This window comes from Trachymyrmex septentrionalis, unplaced genomic scaffold, assembly GCF_001594115.1.
Source record: "Trachymyrmex septentrionalis isolate Tsep2-gDNA-1 unplaced genomic scaffold, Tsep1.0 scaffold148, whole genome shotgun sequence".
Lineage (NCBI taxonomy): Eukaryota > Metazoa > Arthropoda > Insecta > Hymenoptera > Formicidae > Trachymyrmex > Trachymyrmex septentrionalis.
The window spans coordinates 899,882-902,021 of record NW_017304631.1 but is presented as its reverse complement, the minus strand read 5'-3'; the positions used below and the strand labels follow the sequence as shown (position 1 = coordinate 902,021).

Genomic DNA, 2,140 nt, shown 5'->3' with positions numbered 1-2,140 from the left:
TCGTTTACGCGAAGACTCATCTCGCCATCGTGGATCACGCGGAAAATTGTTCGCGGCGCGAGGATTATTTTTCTGGAACGTTAACGATTAATCCCACACGGAGTCGCGTGTCTTCTCGCGAGCATTTCGTAACAGTATCTCAGTTTGATTATCGACGCGTGATTTAGCGGTGAATCAATCTCCTACGAGGAAATCGCGTCGCGAGAGGCGAAACGGCGATCCAAGCTAATTATGCTTACAGTTACACGCGAGTGTCGGTTTTACTCTCTCGGCGGAACGTTTTTTTTTTCCCCCAACTGGGAACTTTTTGGAGCGGGTATCGATAATTAAACAACACTTACTAGGTAGAATTCTCCGCGGTCTCGCACGGCACCGGAAGTTCGGCCACCGTCAGCGTCGTCGAATTAAATTGGCAGGATACGTCGCCGTAGTGCAGGTCCTCGGCGACCGCTTTGCTCGTCACACCTTGCCGTTTTAGTAAAAAGTGAAAAAAAGAAACGTCAGATACGTTGAAAACGCATGTAGTTAACGACACGTGGAAAGGGAATTCAATTCGGGCGATTATATTTCAGGCTGTCGGAATTGAAATTGATCGAATGCGCGCTGCCGATTAGATCCATCGTACTCTCTGAATTCTTCGAAGTGGAATTTCCCTCTAAAGAGTAAAAATTTCATTCGATCTCGAAACAGAGTGGATAAGAGTGGATTTTTCTATCTTTAAGGATGGGGGATTCACTTTAGGAGTTCTGGGGGAGTGAATTATATTCGTAATAAATATGAGGGAAGCGTATCGTTAGAACTTACCTATCAGAAAATGGCCGAGTTCTGCCACGATATAGCCGATTGACATTAGAGCCAGCGCGTAGGGCTTGTAGAGGAACGCAAATTTTTGCATTATCGAGCACAGCATCCTTGTCCGATCTGGAAAAGTGCACATCTCAAGGAAGGGATTCTTTCCCACTCACATTACAAGATTCCGCGCCGTGCAAGATTATATAATTAGCACACGACGAGAATTACAGCTGTCGCGTATTGTCGGCGAAGATATCAGCTATCGCGCAATCGACGCTTTTATCCGCGAGCTTGCATTAGCCGGATAGAATGCGGATAAACGTTGTTACGCGTGCACGCGATAAATTACGCCGAATTGAATTACGAGCCGTCTCTCCCATTAAGAATCTCGTAGCAATCTTCAAACGCGGCTGGCTTGGGAATCGTATTTTTCAGAATTCCCATGGCAAGAAATTCTCGATTGTTAGATCTCCGTTGTACTTTTCTTAGAACGCTATTACATTTGATTCTATTCAGAAGGTAAGAATGCTGTTCCATCGGCTCGCCGATCGAAGGGTTCGCTGGCATCGTTTAGAAACGTCGTCAAGATCGTCAGTCACGTACCGTTCATCGCCCAAAACGCGGTACTACGCGAGAATCGTAATCGCGGAAACGGCGCCGTTACGAAACAGCTTTTATTATACGCGATCGATCGACACGGCAGTATTTTAATTTCAATATCCTGACCGAGGTAGCTACGCCGGTCAGTACCGTGTTGGTAATCGCTCAAGGTCTCTCTCTCTCTCTCTCTCTCTCTCTCTACCGCACCGGTGCGATTTATGTATATAATGCAATTGCCTCCGCGAGAACGGCACGTTGCATCGACCCTAAAAGTAAGCGAGTGACGCGAGCGGATTCCGCGTGACACGTTCACCAGTGCCAGACGAGTCACCGGGAGACATAATCGGTGAACGGAGTCTAATTCAATACAGATGTCGCATGGTACTCTCTGTGAGAAATAATCGTCGTCTTATATAGGAAAATTTGTGCCAGTAACGTTACGAAACGCGCAGGCCATTGTTAAATTGTCTCACTTTCATTATACGGAATGTACATCCGAATGTACGGTGTGTATCTTCAAATATAGTTTACCAATTGATGAGCTTGTAAGATCGTAATGCCTTGTACACAAATTGAGATAAGCAGTTGTATGTACAAACATTGCGGCTGAAGATATATATATATAAAGGGTGGGCCATCTATTGGTACGTTTTTGAATTTTAGCTTCACAACAAAAAAAAAATTAATAAAAAATATCAATGTATGCTCATTTGATCGCATTTTTAAAAACGTACCAATAGATGGCCCA

The 2,140-nt window shown here is 44.8% G+C and overlaps 1 protein-coding gene across 2 annotated transcripts in view; it reads right to left on the bottom strand.

The window, feature by feature from the left end:
* LOC108745792 (putative metabolite transport protein HI_1104) overlaps positions 1–2,140 on the bottom strand; it is a 17,426-nt gene that overhangs the window by 4,169 nt on the left and 11,117 nt on the right. For both annotated transcript variants that reach the window (XM_018482149.1, XM_018482150.1), the window contains exons 2-3: positions 805–921; positions 342–465 (exon numbers count right to left, since the gene is read on the bottom strand). In XM_018482149.1, the coding sequence (XP_018337651.1) occupies positions 342–465; positions 805–921 (241 nt within the window). The remainder of the gene's footprint in view (positions 1–341; positions 466–804; positions 922–2,140) is intronic.